Source organism: Phasianus colchicus, chromosome 23 (genome assembly GCF_987193195.1).
Source record: "Phasianus colchicus chromosome 23, bPhaCol1.hap1.1, whole genome shotgun sequence".
NCBI lineage: Eukaryota > Metazoa > Chordata > Aves > Galliformes > Phasianidae > Phasianus > Phasianus colchicus.
Window position 1 is genome coordinate 1,040,611 of NC_143458.1, and position 21,005 is coordinate 1,061,615.

The 21,005-nt window shown below is 41.3% G+C and overlaps 1 protein-coding gene across 8 annotated transcripts; it reads left to right on the forward strand.

The window, feature by feature from the left end:
- Nucleotides 1–410: 410 nt before the first annotated feature.
- On the forward strand, nt 411–20,838 carry BCO2 (beta-carotene oxygenase 2). 8 transcript variants are annotated; one of them, XM_090123588.1, is made up of 13 exons: nt 411–770; nt 2,360–2,452; nt 8,384–8,579; nt 9,586–9,797; nt 11,328–11,443; nt 13,317–13,419; nt 14,527–14,655; nt 14,799–14,959; nt 15,502–15,669; nt 17,261–17,398; nt 17,745–17,927; nt 18,940–19,050; nt 19,932–20,290. In XM_090123588.1, the coding sequence occupies exons 1-13, from the start codon at nt 662–664 to the stop codon at nt 20,013–20,015; spliced, it is 1,803 nt and encodes a 600-aa protein (XP_089979714.1). In that variant the 5' UTR covers nt 411–661; the 3' UTR covers nt 20,016–20,290. The 8 variants fall into 8 exon arrangements, with proteins under 8 accessions (XP_089979714.1, XP_031455835.2, XP_089979716.1 ...); XM_031599975.2 differs by lacking the exon at nt 19,932–20,290 and adding an exon at nt 20,313–20,838 and having other exon boundaries at nt 415–770; XM_090123590.1 differs by lacking the exon at nt 19,932–20,290 and adding an exon at nt 20,313–20,838 and having other exon boundaries at nt 416–680.
- The last annotated feature ends 167 nt before the right edge of the window (nt 20,839–21,005 follow it).

A 21,005-nucleotide genomic window follows, 5' to 3' on the forward strand; every position in this document is an offset into this window, starting at 1 on the left:
ATTTAGGATGAGTTATAATCTGCCCCATCTTAAAGGCACAGTGGGATGGGTTATGCTGAGTGCTGTACGTGCTGCCCTGCCAGTCATCGAGGGCTGGGGCGGCTCCTGAGAGCTTTGGGAAAAAACGAAGCTAACAAGGCCACAGCAGTGCGTTCACACAGCCGCAGCACTCTTCTCTTTCCTGAGGGAAAGGGATGGGCTCACCTTAACACGAAGCAGCAGAACGCAGCACAACTCTGGTCCGGCCCTGCCTGTTTTGGTGTTCTTTCGTGGCAAACAATGTTCCTCAAGTCCTGAGACCTATGAGGTGCAAAATTGCTATTTTTGAAACAAAACAAAATACTTTGTGTCAAGTGGAAAAAGCCAAGGAAAACTGACAAAAGCTTTTATCTGACTACTTGCACACGGATGCACAGCCTTTCCTCCCCGGCTCCAGCACGTTTCCACGCGGGGATGGATGCTCTCAGTGCTCGGTACCTGCGGGATGCGGCCCGGCCGTGTGCGGCACAGCGGAGCTGCAGCGCATCCTCAAGCCCTGCCTGGCGTCCTGCCACGGCTTTTATTCTGAAGCGATGATGTCAGGCAGCTCGGTGCAACCCTCTGCGCCCCGCTGCGCGCTGCCGCCCCGGCCCCGCTCTCCTCCCGCACCACCTCCGATCCGATGCCTTCTTCCGAGCAGAGTATGTTTTCCAAAATCGCTTTGTCAGCCGTCAGCATCCTGAGTTCAAATTTGCGGCATTTGCTCTCCTTTTTGATGCAATTCGTTCCAGGTAAAACGCATAAACAAACAAATCCTTCCATCATCCTGGAAAGAGGTTTTCTCCGAGCTGCTGCCGGCAGCCGCTGCTGGCACAAGGCGGCGGAGCGGTTCTGTTTGTAGCGATCAGAAAGGAGGAACGAAGCAGTTCGAAATGTTTGCTGGAAGCCAGAGGTTATCTGTTATTTACTGAAAAGATGAGTGTGAGAGGCAAGCACATTGCACAGCCTCTCTCGGATTATGGGCATATGCCGAAGGTTTAGCGTTGGGAGGCTGCTGCGAGGTGTGTGCGCGGCTCGGGAGAGCGTTTTTTCGGGCATTTTTACGGAGGCTTTGGTGTGAATTCAGCAAGTGGGAGAAAATGGTGCCGTGGGATTTGGTATCACCACGGGACTCTGCAGTCTGTGCTGTCACTGCACAGTTTGAGCTGTCATTTTTTTGTCTAAGAGTGAAACCTGTTACCACAAAGTAGGAAAACAAGGAAGATCATGATTTAGTTTACCAGAAGCCCTGTTTTTTCTTTTTCTTTTTCTTTTTCTTTTTCTTTTTCTTTTTCTTTTTCTTTTTCTTTTTCTTTTTCTTTTTCTTTTTCTTTTTCTTTTTCTTTTTCTTTTTCTTTTTCTTTTTCTTTTTCCTTTTCTTTTTCTTTTTTCTTTTTCTGTTGTTGATGGTCGTTTCCCCTTAGAATTAAGAATTGCTTTTGGGGGATATAAAGTTCTGAAAGGCCCTTGGACCTGCCTGAAACCTGTCGCACATGAAAGAACAGTCAGGGACAGATTAATTGGTGCAAAACAAATGTCTAAGTACGGATCCTAGCTTTGGGACTGTTATATAAAACAACCTATGATATCATTTCAAGGTTTGATAATGTACATCCCAGATGGAAATAAAGCCCTTATGATGTTATTTTGCTCGTTAACAGATTGCAACAGCTATATCATTCAGTTAAAACTGCTGTTCTCTGCTAAATTTTCCTGCAGATTCCTTTGTTATTCTTTGGAGCAGAACTGTGTAGGCATGTAAAGATTTGTGTTTGTTGTTTTGATGATCTAATTAAAACGAGAGGCTGGAAAATTTCTATACTTCATTGTTTGCATCCTTCTGAAAATTTTGAATTTCCCTGACTTTTACTGAAGTTTTGTTAGTGAAGCTTGATGATGATACAGTATTGCCTCAACTTAGCTAAAAAGTGAGAATGTTAAATTGTGAGAAAGAATGCTTTCCATTATTTTGTTCAAGCATTTGAGTGAAACAGTGAGAAAAATAAAGAAAAAAGTGAGAGTTAAATCTGTTCTTTCTGATACATGTTCCTAGCCCACACCTTATTCATGGCGTCTTTCATGGCGTAGGTGCTCTCTAAGGATTGCATTATGTAGATCAGTACTTAAGAAAGAAGTTGTACTTCCTTCATGTCATAAAAACAAAAACAAAAACAAAAACAAAAACAAAAAAACACCAAAGTTTAGAATTTATTTATCCTTTGTCATGTCTTTATCCTCTTATTTTCTCCATTACTTTCATTACTTTTCCCCAGTGTTTTCTGTCACTTTTTGTTCGTTTGTTTGTTTGTTTTTTATGTTCTTCTTGTCTTCACTGTGTTAGCAAGGAAGTGGGTGGCTGACTCCCTGGCAATGGGGAATCTCCTGGCTAGATGGAACGAGGAGCCAAGTGTGGGGACCTCCCAGCAGACACAAGGCAAGTGCAACAGCCTTAGTTCAGCAATCAGTGTGGGACAGAAGTTAACTGCCAGCCCTGGTGATCTGGGTTGCCTGGTGAAGATGGGGGCAAAAGCTAGAGACTGGATGAGGGAAATCATAGCCACAGCTGCTTTGGCTCAGTTTGGCATGGGAAGGAAGAAGTTTTGGAGAAATCTATTTGGCATGTCTTCTAATTCCAATTCACAGTTTATAGGGAAGATAATATAGGCATTGTTTTGTGTCAGATTCAGGCTGTCCTGCCCAAAGCACACAGATTAGCTTCTCTGCATATAAACAACCCATGACAAGATTGGTGAAACAGTAACAAGTTTTGGTGCTTATGTAGAAATAGTTTTGCAGTTTTTTTCTCTATGAGAAAGTACATACTGTACTTGGCTTTGCCTCTGTCCTGGTATGCCAAAGTGTACTTGGGTCTTAAGCTTGTTTTTAAAGGTTGGCAGCAACATGGAAATTAGATGCCGGAAACACTGTCTTTGAGTTGCCAGATTAAAATCTTGTTTAGATTTTCAGGTATTATGCTCAAGCAAACCTTTGACTTGTTGCTTATTCAAGTTCTTCCATCTTGATCTGTGTTTCAAACAACTATATGTTTATCTTCTAGATATCACAGAAAAAAACTGCTTCCCATTGCTAGCAGAGTCAGCATTTATTTTACATACCTATTGCTCAACATGAAAAGCCAGTCTGTCTTTCGTCTTTTGCAGAGATTTATGTCTTGAGTGGCTAAATGTCAAATGTGAAGAACATTTAATTTCCACATTTAGGTGTGAGCTCCGGTCCAATGATGAAATGCTTTCATTGTAATAGATCTTGAGCAGTGCCTTCGGTTGTGAAGTGTTTCTATTTCATCTGCTTCATGCATTTCAGAGTAGGTGCAGATAAATGTAACAGGTTTTAGTGCTTTTTATTAAATCTGGGGGGCGGACTTAAGATTTCCTTGTAACAGGAAGGAAGTGCATGTTGGGCAGGTGTGGTTTTGTTTATCTGTGTTGTTTTTTCATTTTTTCCCCCCTAAATACAGCTATGGTGGCTCGGAGTAGCAACAAAACGATTTCCTTTGGACTCTTTGGTTTGTGTTGTACTATCCTGCCATAGCTATTACAGTGGCTTGATTTCTTTTTTTGAGTGAGTCTTTCCTGTGTCAGCAGGGAGAAATGTGTTGTACTGGATCATTCTGGTCTTACTTCCACGTTCTAATTATCCTATGGTGTTTTCTGCTACTGACTGTGTCTTGGTGCGTTGCAAAATGTTAATTCATCACCCATGCACAAAAACACAAGGTGCATTCAGCCTCTGCAAGCACCTGCCTGATCACATCCATCCACCCACCCGCCTATTCCGTATATAAGCATTGCTTTGTAGGTGAGGGACACCAGTGCCATTTCCCAGCCATGTTATCCCCAGTGGGCAGCAATAATGAGGTGGCTTACATAATGTGATTTCAAGATACTTTTTGTGTTGTGCTGAATATGAGGGAGGTCATTGCTTATTTCTGTTGTTTGTTTCTTGTCGTGAGTCTTTTCATAGGCAACTCATCAGAGCAAACCTTTTTTTTTTTTTCAAAACTGTCCTAGAAAATGTCTGTTGTGACTCATCTGGGCATCATGATTCGATTACTCTTAGTACATTTTACTGTCGGGATCTTCATCTAACTTGAATAGTACCCAGAAGGAAAGATGCTCCCTTGTCTTGGTATGCTTCTTGCTCTCTCTGTGGTCTGACAGTGCAAGGCATTATCTGATGTGCTTTTTGTTGTGTGTAGCCTGATCTCAGATGATTTCTGCACTACATCTTGAAATCTTTCAGTAGTGGCTAGGTTCAAGAAAGATGAATTCACAGAATCACAGAATCACAGAATTGTAGGGCTGGAAGGGACCTCTAGAGATCATCCATTCCAACTCCCCTGCCAAAGCAGGCTCCATAGACCAGGTTCCACAGGTACGTGTCCAGGCTGGTCTTGAACTTCTCCAGAGAAGGAGACTCCATAACCTCTCTGGGTAGCCTGTTCCAGTGCTCCATCACCCTTATTGTGAAGAAGTTCTTGCACACAGCAAGACTAATAAGGCTGTACTTCTAGAAGGACTACTAAGATGATTATGTGAATAGCAAGGTTATCATAGGAGGAGGAAAACTTGGTTTGTTTATCTTAGTAAGTGATATGATTGCTCACTCTAAATACAACATCTGTCAACAAGAAGGAGAACACAACAGAAGAGGGAGGAATGCTGATGTCACACAACAGTACTAACAGAAGAAAAAGGAGGATAAACTGTCCCACTAATATAACTTCTCTCTGTGAATTCATAGCATTTTTCTTATCATCTGGGCAATTGTCCCAAAAGCAACCTTCCAAGTAAGGCATAAGAGCCATGAAAGAGTAATTTTTAAGATAGAGTTCAAATATATCTTTCTGGGGCAGGAGATGGGAGGAGATGATGCAGGAGATCTCTTTTGGTCCCGTTCAAACTCTCTTGTGAAGTATAACTTCCTAAATTCCTATACGTAATTCTGCAGCCCTCCAGGAAGTTTTTTTCAGTAGTTCCATCCTTGGTTATGCCATCTTTGTTTTTGCATGGCCGTAAAAATATCTCCTTATGGACATTGCTCTTGTGCATTGTTTTTTTTTTTGTTGTTGTTTTTTTGTTTTGTTTTTGTTTTTTTTTTTTTTTACAATTTTACATCTTTACAAAGTTCTTCTCAGCCTACTAAAGGTTTATTTCTGCAAATACTGGTGATGGTCATTAGACCTGTCAGATATTGGTTGATACGGAAAGCTTCTTCTTCCTTGTGTCTAAGGAAATACTGAGGGCACTAATGTTGGGATCAGATTGAGTGCTTCATATAGGATTTAATCAGAACTTAATTGAATTTTAAGAGGAAGAGGATGTTGGTGGTTTGAGGTTAATTGCTTTAGCCCGGCAGCCTGAATTCTTTGTCTAGCTGACTTACCATATTAGAGATCTCAAGGAGGATTTTGAGGATTGGCAGGCTGGAGAAGTACACGGAAGGGAGCTTGCAATTCAATTTCCTGCATGCCTAACACTCATTCAGCCTCAGGATGTTTTAAAGAAGTGAGCTCAGGGAAATGCTGTGTGCCAGCACAGGTCTTCTGCAGATATTCTCCTGCTCTAAAATATCACTTGTCCACTGTAGACATGAATATGTGGTTTCAGAGGCTCACAGGTAAATTGTGCAGAAGCTTCACTTAATCACTTGGATTAAAGAAGGTAGGTTAGAAGAAGCATCCGCAGTGGTGAAAGTGACTGCCATCGCTAGAATAAACTACAACAACAAAATGTCACTACCAGACTACAGTCTGCTCAGCCTGAGGCCTTTTCTGTCCTGGAACGAGTTCAGGAATGGATTTCTGTATGCCAAGCAATCCTTTATATCACATTTCTCTTGCATCTAAATCTTCATCTGTTCTTGCTTAGTTCAGGACTAAATAGCCTTATGGAGAGGATAGAGCAGTGCAGCAGAGCAGCTCCTCTGACCTGTGGAAATGGAGCCCAGCGCAGGTGAGGAGGTGGAAGCACTGGGAGGGAAAGCAACCACAGTACACTTTCTAGGTAAATCCCCCTTTGTAGCTAAATGGATTGCTATAACAATCCTTGTGTTGATGAGGCTTTGCAAACCAGGCTACTGGAGCTAATAGCTAACAGTGTGCCCTTGCACACAGCATTCCCTGCTCTTCATGCTTCACCAATGCTTTTGTCCTATTGCTCTGCCTAACAATATGCAAACAGGAGGCTACATCAGAAAGGACCCTTTTTTGCCGTTGCTTATTTCTTTATCAGGTAAATCTGCTTAGTCTACTTCTCATGACAGCGTACTTCAGCTCAGTTTCATGCATGTGTGTTCTTCATCACTTCCATTTCTTTTTTTTTTTCTTTTTTTCTTTTTTTCTTTTTTTCTTTTTTTCTTTTTTTCTTTTTTTGTCAGGGAGGGGGAGGTCTGCAAGGGCAAAAGCCAGTGATTACCTTCTGAGCTCCTGCAATCGGATTGTCCCGGTGAGTTTGAGAACTGACCTGTGCACCTTTCAGCAGTCTGAGCTTCTGGTTTACCGCATTACAGGTGCTGCCAACTTGGTGGAGTCCTTCATGTGCAGTGTAGAGAGGAAACATGACAAGCTATATTTGACAGCCTGTGTTCTTCCAGGGTTTTGAAATCTCTGACATCAATGCTTGTAAAATCTTCTTGTCTAACAAACTATAGCTTGCCTGGATTTACTGTACTGCACTGGGAGTCCTGGAAGTTGTTCTTTGTTCTCTGGGATGTTCCTTCTAGTGAGCTAGAGTGTTGTTGGTTTGTTTCTTACAGTTGCGGTGTTGTGTGTGCATATAAATATATATATCTTTTCCTTTGACTTTGGAAGACCTTTTGTACCATGGGCAGAAAAGAATGATTTGTTATTATAGTAATAATTATAATAATTATAATAATAATTATTATTTTAAAGTCAGTGGAAAATGTACATTTTGTTAAAAACAGGTCATTGATTTGGAGGAACTTAATGCCACGATACATCCCCTCCCCATAATTCCAGCATTGAGATTAAGGGGAATACTAACCATAGTATAACATTTCTTCACTGTGAAATTTTCAGCATTAGGAAAATCATGCATTAGGTTTAGCTTCAAGGTATACTGCTTCTTACTATGAGCAGCCTTGTAGCACAAATTTTCAATGCTGTTTCAGAAGTCCTTGGTTAAAACTAGCTCAAATTCCTATCCAGAAGCATCTGTAACAGCATCGAATATGATTGGATCTGAATAAGTCTTCTACTTAAGTTGCATGTCACTGCATTGGTGACTTCATCCATAAGCAACAGTTAGCAATTCAAATACAAAATTAGTTCACAGCTGTTAATGTCAGAGAGCAAAATCTCTTGCATTTAGATACTTTCAAAACACTTCCCAAAACAAAAAGGGAGAACATTTGTCTCCACATTTGAACCAGTAATGAGAATAAGTTATAAAGATGGAAGGCCAACCACTAGTCGCTGGACAGGAAAAAGACCTTAAGAGAATTTTAAGTGTAGCAAAATTAAGGAAGTGGACAGCATATCTGCACAAGAATAATCATCTCTGATGTGTTCTTGTTTTTCTGCACTCTGCTTTAATTCTGGAAACTCCTTGGGTGATGTCTGATTAGATTACGTGTTCTGGGAAAGTATTCCAGTACGTACACTTCTCTGTCTTTTTAACATACCATGACTGTGATACCAGGGTGGAGTTAGTGTTAGAATGTGGTTTTTCTGTCTGAGGGCTGCCCAGCTCTGCCTTGCTTTTTGCAACATTGTGGTATAAATGCTGCACGCACTGCTTCGTAGTGCATCTTTCTGATCACAGCTTTGGCCTGAGGGACAAGCTTTTTCCTGTTGCTTTCCTCACTAGGCTACCATCAGAAAGCACAGGGAGATTACTTGTAGGGCTCCTCTTTTGTGTTACTCTATGCATCAATTTGGAACAGTTTTTGTTTGTTTGTTTGTTTTTGTTTTGTATGTTTTTATTTTTAAATGTAACTTAATAGATTATCTTGACAAATAGCCACATGTCTTGCTGTCACTTACTTACTGAAATAACTTTCAATTGTGAGCCCCCTTAATTAAATAACTCTTTTTTCCTATCATGAAATATTTAATTGTCTCCTTTGGACTGCGGAACAGGTGTCACTAATAGACTGAGTATAGTTAAGAGTAGTCTAGGTCTGCTAGACTTTCAGCTCCCTGTGGATGTGTGAGATGATATGGAACAAAACTTCTGTCTGAATATCCTGTACAGTTTGGTTGCTTGGGGGATTCTGAGTAGCATTCTTCTAGATATGTAAACTCAAGCTCTAGAAATTGTCTGTTCATTCAAGTGTAAATCTTAGTTACTTGGTTTTGTTCTCATTGCTTTCTTTGCAGGTCTAAAGAATTCACTGCCCAGTCCATCAAAAGAGCAATTCACCTTGCCCACTTTGCAGTGCATCTCTCCCTTACTACAGACAGTGGAGGAGACCCCAGAGCCCATCCCAGCCAAGATCAAAGGACATATTCCTAAATGGATTAATGGCAATCTTCTGAGGAATGGCCCTGGGAAATTTGAGTTTGGTGAGGAGAAGTAAGTCTGGGTTTGGTGAGACTCTGGCCTGAGCACTAGCTAAACCCAAATGGGAAGCCCCTAAATGGCTCACTACTGTTTGGAGCACCTTGTAGTTTCTTAAATTAGGCAAGGAGGAAAGGCTTGCATCATCTTTCTTTTCAGAACATCTGCTCCCTCACCAGAGCTCAGTGAGCTCTGAAAATAGGAAGCATGGTTAACTTATTCAGGCTGGAGAAGCTGAGTCACAGAAAGGCTGTGACCTACTCAGAATGGTGTAATGAGGGACCAGAGATGGGGATTAAAACATGCCTCCAATCCTTTGTCACTAACAAAAGTCCATCCTATGAGCACTCTGAAATCCAAGAAACAGTTTTCAAAGATGAGTGCACTAAATTGAGTAAGTTGCTTTTGAACCAAATCCAGCTCATTTTTCAAATAACATATCAAAACATTTTAAATAGGCAATCTTGCCTTTGGCTTGGAATCTGCCATTTTAGCAAACTGACAAACCCAGCTCTTTCTGCAGATTTGACGACAGCAACTGGCCAAAGATAATCATTACATTTTTTAAGACAGAGGTGTCTTAAAAACACCCAGACTTCCCTTTAAGTCTCAGATTTCTCCTTTTGGAGAGAATGGCACCCTGCAAATAGATGAGAGATAAGGGCTCCTTGTGTGGTTATGCTTTCAGCAATACTTTATATTCCCTCAGTGCACAATGTCTTCTTCTTATGCAGAAATCTACAGTATGGTTGGTTTACCAGCCCAATTTATTTCTCCAATACACAGCATTTTCAGAAATCCCTATTATTTTCAGAAGTGATACATGGAGCCCAAATCTCATCAGTGGTGAGTACCTAACTTCAGGCTGCATGCCTGCAAATGCATTTGATTAATTTCACTCACTTGAGACTCGTCACAAGGTTGTGTTTGTTTCTGTGATCATGGGATGTTGGCATTAGCTAGTCATGGACAATAACAAACATAAAGGCAATCTTGTTCTCCTATTTGTTAATGCTTGTAGATACAACCACTGGTTTGATGGCATGGCCCTGCTGCATCAGTTTCAGCTGAGGAATGGCACGGTGACATACCAGAGCAAGTTTCTGCAGAGCAACTCCTACCTGATGAACAATCAGCACAACCGCATTGTGGTCTCAGAATTTGGGACGCTGGCAATGCCAGATCCATGCAAGAGTGTCTTTGCACGCTTCATGTCACGCTTTGATCCACCAAGTAAGAGGGTCTCTAAAAAATACAAAATGTTCTGAGGTTTTCTGGGGGAACTGATGGTTAGCTTTGATGGGAGCTGTGAAGAAGTCTGGTGCAGGCCTATTCTGGGTCCATCTTAGAAGATGGTCCCTTGGAACAACAACTATTTGATATCAGATGTAGCTGGAAGAGGCACATTCACTTTAGTGTTTTAGTGCTACTTTGGCTCACTTGGTCCCAGTTTGTTGCAAATAGCCAACAGAAGTCTCCCCAAAGAACACCCTGTACAGACCTGATAATGGGCATTACAGTCTGTTATTCTCCCTGAGACACTTTGCCCTCAAAACACCTTACCTTGCTAAGCTTATAGGGTAAGTGGGCTAATCCTTCCCTTCCTGTACTAAGGTGCAGGGGATGATATAAGTAGGGTGACAGAGGGTATTGCACAGGAATGGAAGTATCGCTACCTATAGGGTACTGTGTAAGGCAGGAAAGAAATAGGCTTAATTTTAAGCCAAGTGTCTGTCACTAAAACCAGAACAGACCTAAAGTCTGCAACTTGCTGCTGCTTAAGTTCCTGAGGTGATGGATCTTGTCCTGCCTGTCATCTATTGTCTTTGAAGGTGCTTATAGCTTCACTCACTTGTCTGCCGTGTTCCTCAGCTTCCCACTTCTTATCCCAAGTTGTAGCCTTAAGTATTACCTCCCATTTCCAATGGTGTGAATTGAACATGGAACTCATCATATGGCTGTCAGAGGAGATAATCTTGGCTGGGGAGGAAAGGGAGAGAAATATGAAGAAATAAGAGGTCACACACAAAGGGCATATGGGAGTAACTAGGTTATCTTGGTTTCACTAGAGTCATTTCCACACCTCCTTACTAGAACCATAACTTCTCTTTGTTTTTGAAGATGACAAGTTCAAACTCAGTAACCAAGCCTCTTACCTGATGGTAACACAGTTTTGCAGTTTTGTTTGCATTCCTGCTAGACAACCTCTAGACAATGCCTTTGTTGCAGACATGAGAAACTGAACCTGTTTAAGCTTCTAGGAATTAGTGACATTATATATATATTTCCAGAACTTATAAAATGAATAAATCAGTTTCTTTGGTTTCAAATCAAGATATGTTGTAGAAGTTTTTCAAATCCAGTAGAAAGCAACACCAGAACCTCACTCTGCAGTGTGACTACTGGGTTGAGGGTGGGCTCTGGGCCAACTGACAATGTTGACAAGGCCCGAGTGACCAAATTTAATAGCTGTTGAGCTACGTAAAACTCTCTCTTGGATAGAGAAGTCTTCTTAGTACCAAGAAGTTACAGAGCACAAATAGGTGGTTGGGATCTAGCAGTGAACTGATAAAATGCAGCAGGTTCTTGTCCTTTTGTCCTGATTTCACTTGTCCAGACATTTTCCTGGGGTGCCTTTGTAGATTAGTGAGATACTTCTAATCAAGGGGGATTAACGTCACAGCAAATGGGTTTATTTGTTTAAACATGTCTCGCTTGATATGATGTCATGCAAGCTTAACCAGAGCTTGAGTTTTGTTTCAGAGCCAAGTGACAATGCCAATGTGAGCTGCGTTGTGTATAAAGGAGACTACTATGTCACTGGTGAGAACAATTGCATGTACCAAGTGGACCCAGAAACACTTGAAATGAAGGAAAAGGTATGGGCTGTTGGGGCAAGGGGGCTGACTTGTGGCACAAGAGGATCTCTCTTCTTTGTTCCTAAAGGCCGTCAGTAACTTGTGAGAAGCAGAGGGGAAATCAGATTCCAAAACAAAGATCAATACAGCTCTAAACCATAGCTGTAAGCATTCTCCTTGTATACCTGAGTTCCTTGAAGAATCTGTTGAGAAGTAAGGCAGCTCTCCTCCAGATGCTTCCCACTGTAGCAGGCAAAGACAAAGAGGCTTGCAGGGCTGTTTCCGTTAGTTATTTTTCCAGCACGCTCACTACTTGTCCGTACTTGTCTGTGTTTGAAGAATAACGTGCATACAGGAAGAAGTAAGCATCACTGCTCTCAGATCTGCATTCTTGCAGTCTCTTCAGTCTTCCCATCTGTTCTCTTAATGTCTTCATGCACACACATGCACAAGCTCCAAATACTGCAAACTAGTCCTGCATGGTCTTGACTGAAACCTCTTTGTAGCCACTGGGAGGTGAAACCAATGTAAAACTAAATCAAAGTTCAGCTGCCACTACTCTTCCCCATACGAGCCAACAAACCACAAGCTGAGCGCATGTTCTATGCACTGCCTCACAGGAGCATGGCTGTATCTGGGACAGAGCACGACTTACAGAATGGCAAAGTAAATTATGTGTTCCCCTGCTAGCACTGTTAGAGAGGTTTTGGATATTTGCTGAGCTGAACCATGGTGAGAAGAACTGAAGAAGGATTCTGCTGCTCCTGAATACTTATACTGTCATCCTTGTATGTTACTACAGATTGCTTAATACTGAAAAATAGCATCTCAGCTCACTGCCTTGAGAGAGGCATTGCAGCAGTCCCTTCCTTTCTACAGGATCAAGAAGCTCTGTTTATGAGATACTGTGTGCTACTTGCATATTGAAATTGAGAGTTTGAAGATTTGCTGTTTCCTGTTTTGTAAACCACAATCTAGTGATGAAAAAACATGTGTAGGTGGTGCTCCTGGTTTCAGTGCTCAGCCATTCTGTCATTTAAAAAAAAATAATCCCCTTAAGCTTCTTTTTAGATGTAGACTGGACTAGCATTTTTTAGATAAGTGAAGGAAGGGAAGGGATGCCTTAAGAGGGCATGGTTTTGTGAGCTCCTGGTAGCATGGCATTCTTCTCCAATGGGGCCTTCCAAAGAGTCTCGGGTTGCATACATGAAAGATATTTTTTGAAACTTTTGGAAAACCAGGGTATCTTTCACGTTTCAATGTTTCAATGCATTGTTGATCTCCCTTCAATTTTTTTCTACAGACTTCCTTCCCAAAACATTCCCTCTGCTGTTTGAATCCAAACCACAACCAGACCAGAAAGAAGGAGCACATGCTAACAATGTTCACAGATGTACCTTTGTCCCAACTCCTATCTGTAGATAGTAGAGTTAGACTGATCTCTGTAAGGACAGTATGCAATGACTGTCCATTAGCTGTGTGTGCTTTCAAAACATTTGGTGATCCTGGAGGAGGTGGCAGGTAGCAACTGCCTCTTTTTGCATGCTTGCAGTGCTCACTACATGAAGTCCTCATTAAAATGCTTTTATGGACAACATTCCTGCAATGTCAGTATTCCTGGCCAGTCATGATGCTCCTATTTCCCATGGAAATGGCTGCTGCTACTGGTCCTTTTTGGCTGGTAGGATGAATTCACTGAGTAATGTGCTTAAATTTCAGGGATTTCAGGAAGATTTCAGGTAAAATGAAGGCTTAAATTCAGATCCCACATTAGGGCCACAATAATTAGCTATTCTTCCTCAGATTTTAACAAAACTAATGTTTAGAAAGACTGTGGCTTGCTAGAGAGCAACAGGAAGCTTCTCTTCTGACTGAACATCTTCGGGATTTGCAGGTAGACTGGACCAAGTTTGTTGCCGTGAATGGGGCCACAGCTCATCCTCACTATGCACCTGATGGGACAGCTTACAACATGGGAAACTCTTATGGGAAATTTGGTAAGACTGGGTATGGCCACACCTGGCCTGCGGGTGCTGCAAAGAGTGGTTGTTGAAAAACTTCAGTGCCTGAAAAGACCTAGAAATTGCTGCTTCTCTTTGAGTCAAAATGATGGCAAATCTGATTAGCTCTTATTTCAAGGAGTCAATTTGAGCAAAAGGCTTTGCTCAGCAATTTGTATCAGATGCTTCTGATTTTGGCCTGTGATTATCCAACAGATAACCCAAATCTTCCGAGGTTTTATGGAAAACAGAAGAAAGATACTTAGTCACATCCGATGTTGATGCTTCATCCAAAGAACTTTGACATTAGATGCAAGTTTTTAAATTAGATTATTTGGCTTTTAATAAGAACAATAAGGAGAAAAAAAAACTGCCTGTTTTACAGTAAACTTGAAATTTCTAAGCTATGTTTTCTTCTCAAAATGAGAAGAACATTCCATTAATTTGAGATTAGTTACGCCTACGTGGCTGTTCAGAGCTGTCACTCACTGCTCGTTACAGAAAGACCCTCTTTTTCAGATACCTGAGCCCTATACCTAAGGCTTGTTTCAATTCACTGAACATTTGTTCAGTTTTGATTGTTTTTCATTCTTGCTGTTTTCATTTTCTTTTGGCTTTATCAACATCTAGCTTTACAGCACATGCTGTTTTCAGCTGGGCAGACTAAACATGTGATTATCATTCAGATATTTCCTTCATAGCTGCCCATGTGCTTGGAGTTAGTAAATGAGTCATCACCAAGGCTCAAAGCTTTCATTTGCTTTGATACACAAGCAATGAACTTGGTTTTATTCCTGATACTATTATTTTATGATTCTCTGAGTCAATGTAAAGAATGTATTACAGATGGGAAAAAATTGATGGCAGTTATCAACCAGACCGAGAAGGTCCTCCTACTTCATTTGACATCTTTTTTTGGTGATCATCCTCTGATTTCTTTACTGACTTGATAACTATTTCTTTTTGTTTGTTTTCTGCCCAGTTAATAATTACTATATTTCTACCTACACTACGGAAACAGAAAGGAACTGTGCCTGACTTTATTTTTGTGAATCTAGACAGCTTCACATCTCAGTGGTGCTGAACCCCCTTTTTTCTTTTCAGGGACTACATATAATATCATTGAGGTCCCTCCACAAAAGTCGAACTGCAATGAGACGTTAGAGGGAGCGAAAGTGTTGTGCTCCATTGCTCCAATGGATAACATGAAACCCTCCTACTATCACAGCTTTGGTAAGAATGCTTCCTGTCACATACTCCTTGAATTTAGCCTACTGTGCAGCACAAGGGGCTGTTCACTGCCCTCTGCCTCAAGATATTTTTTGTTGTTTCATTTGCCAAGTTCTCTGATAATATCTTCTTCTCTCCCTTTTCAGGGATGAGTGAAAATTATATCATTTTCATTGAGCAGCCCATTAAGCTGAATCTATTGCGGATTATCACTTCCAAATTCCGTGGGAAGCCCATTTCTGAAGGAATAAACTGGGAGCCTCAGTACAACACTCGCTTCCACGTGGTAGATAAGCGCACTGGGAAGGTAGGTGGATCCTTGATCTTTCCAGCAGCTGTGCAACTGTAGCTGGAATCTTAGATCCCAAAAGAAGAGTGCTTGGTAGCAGCCACAGATAGTAATATGAATCAATGAAGAAGTAACCAGAGTATAAGCCTTGCAAGCACAGATGTGGATTTCTTAGGCCTGACTTCATGCATTTTCAGCTCCATCTTCCCAGCCCTAAAAGAACAGGCAGATGTAAGAAATCAGAGGTTCCCATCAGGCACTATTAAGTATAAAAGGGTCAGGCAGAGCCTGGAAATGATCCCTATCCATGGATGGGTGGAGCCATGGATAGATAGCACAAACATACCCATGACAGCAAGGAGTCTAGTCTAGGTATTGACTTTTTTTCATCTGGCTCTGCCTATGTACTAGCTTAAAGCAGCCATTCTGTAGCAACACAAGGGCATTAAACACATATCGAGGAAAAAGGGAGTAACAAAATGAGGGCAAGAAGAGAAAGTCTTGGAAGTGTGGCTACCATTTTTTGAGAGGAAAAGTCAATCTCTCTGTGGTCACTGTAGGTGCTGCCAGGGCAATGGTATACTAAGCCCTTTGTTACTTTCCATCAAATCAATGCCTTTGAAGACCATGGCTGTGTGGTCCTTGACCTGTGCTGCCAGGATGATGGGAAAACTCTGGCTGTCTACAAGCTTCAGAATATGAGGAAGAGTGGAGCAGATTTAGATCAGGTAAGATCTCTAAATTTGTGTTGCTTTGGATCTGCTGGACTCCATGCTGGCTGAGTTATTTTTCTAAAGTAAATTTTACGTTGGTGGAATGGAGAACATGATGGACAGAGCACAAAGCAGGAGATATGAACTAGAGAAAGGAACCCAGCTATACAGGACAGCTAACATTATGGTCCCTTGATACTCTGGTATTTTTCTCTCATTTTAAAGCTCTTAGCAGATAATCTCTATGGAGCATTTCCCTGAAACATTTTTTAAAATGAGCATGTGATACAGATCCCCATCAAGCAGGTAGACTGCACTTCTGTTTTAAAAATCTCTTTTCTAATGATACTCATTTTCCATATTCCCATGTAATACAAGGAAATATTTTTCCCCCAAGGAAGTATGCAAAATTAGGTTTTACTTTTGCATGGAAAAGGAAAAAGAAATTCTGCTATCTAAAGGCATTAGTTCAAAAAACCACCCCTTATTGTGTAAATCATAAAGCACAAACATCCAAGAAACCCCTGCATTGGTCCTCGTGCACTTCACAACAGCACCTTTCTATAAATAACATATTCCACCTCTTTTAAAAGCACTTTTTAAAGCCATGTAAGACTCAGTGTTTTACATAGGTCATCTAGGGGAGAAAGTGGGGGTGCCTTCAGTAGTGTAGATGTGTTTACTGGAAACCCACCGCATGGTGGGTGAAGGGCAGTTTCTGCAACATGTTCAGACAGATCAGAATTTCCTCAGTGATCTGACTGGAAGAAATTCAGTTCTAATCTGAAAAGTGCATTGCTGTGTCTCCACAGAGATGTTTTGCTTTGCTTTTTTTTTTCCCATTTTTTCCTCCAAAGATACAGTGAACATTAATTCAAGTACAGCAGAGTGTAAATACGGCCATTTGTTCTGCAAACTGATTCTAGCTTTTGTTCAGTCTTCTCTGAGCACAAAAGAGCTGCCATTTGATATTTGAAGGTATCTGTATGTGAGCATTAGGTCATGGTTTCCAATACCCATGTTTCTAAATTGGGTAGCCTAAACATTAAACGGTGCGCAGACATATGAGTGCAAGTCATTTCAAAACAGAGTTAAAATTACTCTGTACTCAAAGATTAAGGCATGCCCGAACATGATTTATGTCTTTTCTTCAAATTATGCTTAGTGCCTTTGGTTGTTGACTAACTCATAATTTCTCTGACAGAGCTCCTCAACCAATCAGCTTCTTGTGTCTATGTGAAACACAAAGCTTTAAAAATAGAGTATAGGAATTAACGTGATTAAATTGAAGTTTCACATCAAACTGGTTACATGTAAAGTAACTGAGAAACTCCAACACAGAGTCCCTGCCACTTATTTAATTTGGAAGGTTTCATATTTGAGAGTATTGAAGCCTGGTATAGAGAATTAAGTCAGATATTTCCTGTCATTTCACGGAGCACCAATGTTTATGCTCAGATAAATAGCAAGTGGTATGCTCAGAGTCCATATACAGCAATGGAAGGGACCCATAGGGAACTCCAAGTCCAACTCCTGGCTCCACACAGGACTACACAAAATGCCACTTTCCTCTCTTCATCACCATAACTTTCTGGCTCTATTACAGATTTTTGGGTCAGTAGCCCGAGCTTTCCCCCGTCGCTTTGTTCTCCCACTGAATGTGAATTCGGATACACCTGTGGGGAAGGATCTGAACCCTCTGTCTTACACGATGGCAAGGGCTGTGAAAGACTCAGATGACAAGGTATGTGTTAAAGACTTACATAACTGCACGTACAACTGTGGTGATTTGTTCATAACTAGGGTGGGACTTGGCGTTTTAGTACAACCACATTGCCTTATATGAGAAAGCAAGGGCAGACTGTCACTTATCAAAAATGCACAGGTGTGTTAACCACAATTGGTCAGATTTGAAGTTCTTCACTGACAAAGTGTCCCATGCTTTCACCAGTGAACAGAACTGTGCTTTGCTTTTAGCTTTGAACAGTCCTACAGCCTTAGGTGGAATAGAATATGTGTAGTTGCTTTAACCAGTCAGCTCTGCTGCCCAGTTTAAGCTAAACTGATGCTCCTGCATTACATACTTCTAGGTCTGGTGCACACATGAAAATCTTCACCCCGATGGCTTTGAAGACTTTGGGGGCTTGGAGTTCCCCCAAATTAACTATTCTCAGTACAGTGGTAGGAGATACCGTTATTTCTATGGGTGTGGTTTTCGGCATTTCATCGGAGATTCCCTAATGAAGGTTGATGTGGAGACCAAGAATTTCAAGGTGAGGTGAAATGAGGTTCTCTCTTGTCAGCACTGGGAGTCATTCTGCTCAGCTGGCTTCTAAGTTTTGTCACCTATGAGGCACTACGTGCTTTAGGTGTTGTTTGTTTTTTTCTTTTCCACAAGGGTGTGAGATGAGGTTCCTAATGTTATCTCTTACCTAGCACTCCTATCAAACAGGAGAGGATATCAGCTCAGTTTCCTAAATAGATGAGGAAACAGAAAGGGTTGCATAAAGACTATACATCTCTCCCAGGTCAGAGAAGAGTCACCTCTTACCAGACAGAATAGAAAATACCCACATAGCATAGTCAGCAGCACATATTGCCAGGGCAGTTATAGCTCAGGCAAGAAAGAAGGTTTAGCATCCCCACCATGCATGATTTAGGCTGTCTCCTTCATAAACAGAGAAATAATTTCCAAAGCTTTTAGCGTTAATGATTTTGGAACTTTCCCAGGGGCTTGAAGAAGTTAGGAATTCTTAGGGAATTCCTAAGGAATTCTTAGGCTTAGCTTGAATCATTTTGTTCTAGGTACTCATTTTACAATAAGAGTGCTCTCCTTCAGCTTGGTGCTGGGTGCCATGGCTCTGTCTGCAGTAAGGACAGAAGCTGTGCCTTTGGGTTGTGGTGGTGATAGATCTCTTCTGGCAAGGCATATCAGCTCTGCCTGGGCATGTCGTGGTGTGCAGTTGGTTGTGCAAGCTGGATGCTGGTGTTCTCCGAGCCTATAGCTGGTACCTGTGCCAGTACGAGCTGCTGGGTGGAATGAGCACCAGGAATCCTTTCACTGCCTGTTTGCACCGTGCTTGGCACAATGGGAGTTCTGTCACAACACTAGCATTCTGTTAGTGCAAATCAAAAGGATGACTCAAAAGGTTGAACTGTGGGTTCCCTGGGGCAGGAGATGTAATCGGGTTGCTCTGCATGAAGCTTTCTAACTTGCAGCTCTGCTAACTGTAGCAGACAAACATCATGAAATGAAACATGTCCATATGTTATTGTACTCAATAGATTTGGCAGGAGGATGGATCCTACCCCTCAGAGCCTGTTTTTGTGCCAGTGCCTAATGCCACGGCAGAGGACAGTGGAGTCATTTTGTCTGTTGTGATCTCCCCTGATGAGGTAACTTATTCTATTAGTTCATGCAAGTCACACAGTTCTAAACCACAAGAGTTTAAGGTTCTCTGGCAGATAGATCTCTTGTTTAAGTAAAGCACATCTGTCCCCATAAAATATTTCACTAACATTAGCAAACTAATGGGCAATGTAACACATCATTTGAAAAGAGAAAAAGAGAAAGAGTGTCTGCCTATAGCTCTAGTTGATGCAGATATTTTTTCTTCTTTGATATCTATTTCCGATCCAACTCAGATTTATGAAGTCATACACCCAACAAATACCTAATCCAGGGTATCTTCTCAGAAAAGCACTCAAATGGGCTGTAAATAAACAAATAAATTTTCAGAAAGAATCAAAGTTCAAAAGCATTTCCCACACCCTTTATTAGTATTCATCATGCACTTTACATCTGTCTTTAAACTCTCATGACTTCGGGTACTAGTCAATGGATACACTGCCATACATAACTTTGACATTTCCACCATTTGTTTCATTTTTGCTACACAAAAATTACTTACTTCATTACATTTACTTCATTAGTTTTTCTTAGCATTCATTTGCTGGAAAGGTATTTTAAATATTTTGCCCTTCATTGTTTTAATAAAAATCCAGCTTAATAGATATTTTAGGTGAAGGAAAAAATGCATGCTAATGGTCATTTAATTTTTTTGGTAATTAGACCCATGGTAGATTTCACAATAAAGAGTTTAAACTCTATTTTAAAAGCTAAACTAGATGGAATATTTACCTCAGAATTATCTAGATGTTCAGTAGGTCAATTATATTAATGAAACAGACAAGTCTGAAGATTATTGACTAATGTCAATAATTATGTCAATGTGTTAATGAAGACACCAATGCCCCCCTGTCCCCTCTCTCCTCAGGATAAACACAAAAATCAAGTTGGAGATTTCATGGGTCCATTGCTGATAGAGGTACAGTTATCACAGTTACAGCCACAATTATAGAATTAACATAAACTTATAAGAGATCCTGATATAGTAAGGAAGCACTGGGCATGTGCTTCCCATGGTGTGTATCTGTAACTGTCAAGCACAGCTAGGTGAACCTCAACTGGGAACGTCAGTGCTGGTGTGACACCTGTGACCAGCAGTGCTCCTGGTGGTGTTGTGTTACTGGCTTAGTCAGTATGGTTTGGTTGTGCATGGCTGTGTGGGCTCCTGAGTGTGGGACAGATGTAGTGTTTTGGAGAGCGGAAGGATTTCAGCTTGGCTATTAATTCTGGCTTTCTTCTCACCCTGCAGAACCGAAGTGCTTTCCTGCTTGTCTTGGATGCAGAGACCTTCAGAGAACTGGGGCGAGCAGAAGTCCCAGTCCAAATGCCTTATGGATTCCATGGGATCTTCAGTTCTCGCTAAGAGAAAAGAGAGCCACCTTCTATAACTCAGGGCAAGGTCAGGCTCAGAAAGAAACCTCTGCTTCCAACTTTACATTATGCCAAGGCTGAAGGAACCACTTCTCCATCATAACCTCTAAGTTACTGCCGCGTTCCTAACAATTCACAGCAAAGGGTCTGAGGAAGACAGAAGCTCAATCTCTCTAACAGCCCACTGCTTTTTCTTAGTTTTCTGTCTATCTTGCTAGAACACATAGCAGCAGTTCAAAAGGCTGCCATGCATAAGGCTTGCAAGGGAGAAAATGGAAACTACCACCACCTTGTCTGGGTAGCAGTGTGCTCTGAAGGGAAGAGAGTAGTAAATGTCAGCTGCAGTGGCTTTGGCTGAAAAATGTAAAGCACAAAAAAGGAATAAAACCAACTACTAACATCTAGGCCCAATGTAGGGTTGTAATTATACCCCCACTGCACAAAGGTTGCCTTCAGAGAGCAACAGAGAATAGCTGAAAATGCTTACGAGCTGTACTCGTAGTGCTGTCTCTGTACATCAGCTGTGCCCTCAAATAAAACCCTGTGACATTTCTTCCTTTCGCTGTGGCCC

What these genes read in the sequence shown, in the direction of transcription:
- BCO2 (XM_031599975.2), top strand. Translation starts at nt 662, where the DNA reads ATGCCTTCTTCCGAGCAGAGTATGTTTTCCAAAATCGCTTTGTCAGCC. An exon ending in CTCCTACTATCACAGCTTTG is followed by an intron (nt 14,656 to 14,798) that starts GTAAGAATGCTT and finishes CTCCCTTTTCAG; the next exon opens with GGATGAGTGAAAATTATATC. An exon ending in GTGGAGCAGATTTAGATCAG is followed by an intron (nt 15,670 to 17,260) that starts GTAAGATCTCTA and finishes GCTCTATTACAG; the next exon opens with ATTTTTGGGTCAGTAGCCCG.